Genomic DNA, 2,227 nt, shown 5'->3' with positions numbered 1-2,227 from the left:
TCTCAATTCTTTCTCGAGTTATCGTGCGCACAGACAGACAGACAGACAGACAAACAGAATGAAACTTTTCCGGTCACTGGAGTAATGGGCTTCGCTAATCGCTCAGCCAAAAATAACCTTCCTAAGTAGTTCCTAAGAAAAAAAATTGTATTACTTACTCAATTTGTGAGTATTACCAGCAATTTTGTCGTAGTAGTACTGCTGTATAAGCCAGTTTATTGTCTATTTGCAAAATGTCAGTGACAGGCTGAGAATGTACAGTCGTGTAGCTATACCTGCGTTTCTGCTTGTCTGCCCGGTTGCCTTTTAGGAGACTGATGATGTAGAAGTTATCCGGGAGACCATTAACGTCCAGTATATCCTGCAAATCATAGAAAACTATTTTAATCAGAAAAACTGAATTGCCTACACTTCCGGATATTAAGGAAGTTCTCATGTCTTTAGTAAACTTCAAATAAAAGGCAGCTTTTTTCATTTGTGAAAACTAGGAACAATATGTCTTTCTAGTGTCTACGCTCTCACCCCGTTACTGACATGTTGCAAGTACACAATGAACTCGCTTATACAGCAGTAATACACACAAAATTGCACGTAATACTCACACATTTAGTAAGTATTACTAATTATTTTTTTAGGAACTACTTAAGGGAGATCATCCTAAGTACTTGTTAACAAAATAATTAGTATTACTTACTAAATTTGTGAGTATTACATGCAATTTTGCGAGTATTACTGCTGTATAAGCGAGTTCATAGTGTATTTGCAAAATGTCAGTAACGGGCTGAGAGTGTACATCCGTAAAAGTGAACAAAATAATTTTGCGGCAGACCAACAGTCAAACAAAGTAATTATAACACGTCGTGTCATGTGCATGATCCCGCTGAATAGGTTGGCGCGGTAGGGGGCACGGGAGATCACCCCCCCCCCCCCCCCCCCCGTCAGATGGACTGTAGTTTTTCCAAAGCCGAGTGGCGGGCCCGCGGCCTGAGCCTAAAATAAGTTCAATATATGTAGATGCAGACAAAGCCTAGGTGACGTTGACCTTACCTGTTTGTGAATGTCGCACATTTTCCGGGCAGAAAGACATGCAATGCACAAGGTGTGTCCGCATGACATGACCTTGGGTCGTCGCTCGGCCTCATCAAAATGCAGCCTGCATCCATCGCAATGCATGGCTGGACAATCAATACGTATTCGAAGTTCTCCTGTAAATTAATGTTTAAGTTTTAGAACTCTAACTTTCCCACTCATACTGTTGTGCTCTTGAAATCGTCAAGGATAGGGTATTTCAATGGAGCGCTACCCGGAACTAAGAAAAACTAGCACATCTCCTTCTAGTGGAACAGACAGACACACAGACAGACACACAGACACACAGACACGAGGTCGTTTGCATAAGCCCGCTGGATAGCTTTTTCAAAGCAGAAGGGCGGGCTAACAAAAAACTGGCCTGCCGGCCGGAAACAAGACAGTCCAGCTCCAAAAGAAAATTCAAAATATACAGGCGCTAAGGCTTGTATCTTTAAATTCAATAAGGTATGAAAATAAGACTGAAAATCTCCTGATCAAAACTGGAACGTTAATCGTCAATATCGGCAACGGCAACCTTTTATCAAAACGGGATACTTAAACCTTCGGGTACAGACAGGGACAAACAAATAGATAAATTCACCCAACAAAAGACACAAATAATGCTAGAACCAGCATTCAAATTCCAGCCTTCTTCAAAATTTTGCTGTGCTGAAAACAAGTGCTTTTACATGTTTCAGAAACTTCGCCAACTTCAAAACGGGTTATCACGATTGCTGTGGTTAAAACAAGCTGGGCCCGCTCTTCCGCCAATCCAAGTTGCCAGCTCCGCTTCGCTCCACCGGCAACTCGGTTCGGCAGGGAGCGGGCCCAGCTTGGCCTGCCGGCGGCGTTTGGGACGGGCCTGTCCCTTCTGAATTTTTATGGTGTAATACGTCTTCTATCCGAAAACGGGCCTTCGGCCCGTTTGAGTGATGGCTCGCTTCGAACCCTCTTTTTGCCAGGTACCTTTTCTGTCAACTTCGTAAGTAAAACTCAACAAACGAAGTATTCTTTTCATACGCTGAATGTCTTTGGCTGTGTGTGCCTCAGTTTGTAGAATACATGCAAGTTATGCCGAAATTTTAAGTTATTGGTGTTAGCTTATGGATCCAATAACACACCTATGAAAATGTACATAAGACTAGACCTAGAAGTT

At 42.6% G+C, this 2,227-nt stretch overlaps 1 protein-coding gene across 2 annotated transcripts in view; it reads right to left on the bottom strand.

Moving 5' to 3' along the window:
* The window catches only part of LOC113214257 (uncharacterized), a 44,389-nt gene that overhangs the window by 11,629 nt on the left and 30,533 nt on the right, over nt 1-2,227 (bottom strand). The window contains exons 2-3 of one of the 2 annotated variants that reach the window (XM_052273903.1): nt 1,048-1,205; nt 276-361 (exon numbers count right to left, since the gene is read on the bottom strand). In XM_052273903.1, the coding sequence (XP_052129863.1) occupies nt 276-361; nt 1,048-1,173 (212 nt within the window). In that variant the 5' untranslated portion in view covers nt 1,174-1,205. Of the gene's footprint in view, nt 1-176; nt 362-1,047; nt 1,206-2,227 lie in introns of both variants that reach the window. The other variant, XM_052273902.1, reaches the window with a different exon arrangement.

This window comes from Frankliniella occidentalis, unplaced genomic scaffold (genome assembly GCF_000697945.3).
Source record: "Frankliniella occidentalis isolate FOCC.00 unplaced genomic scaffold, Focc_3.1 Scaffold312, whole genome shotgun sequence".
Classification (NCBI taxonomy): domain Eukaryota; kingdom Metazoa; phylum Arthropoda; class Insecta; order Thysanoptera; family Thripidae; genus Frankliniella; species Frankliniella occidentalis.
Note: the sequence above shows the minus strand (reverse complement) of the source record. Positions and strands in the feature narration are given on the sequence as shown.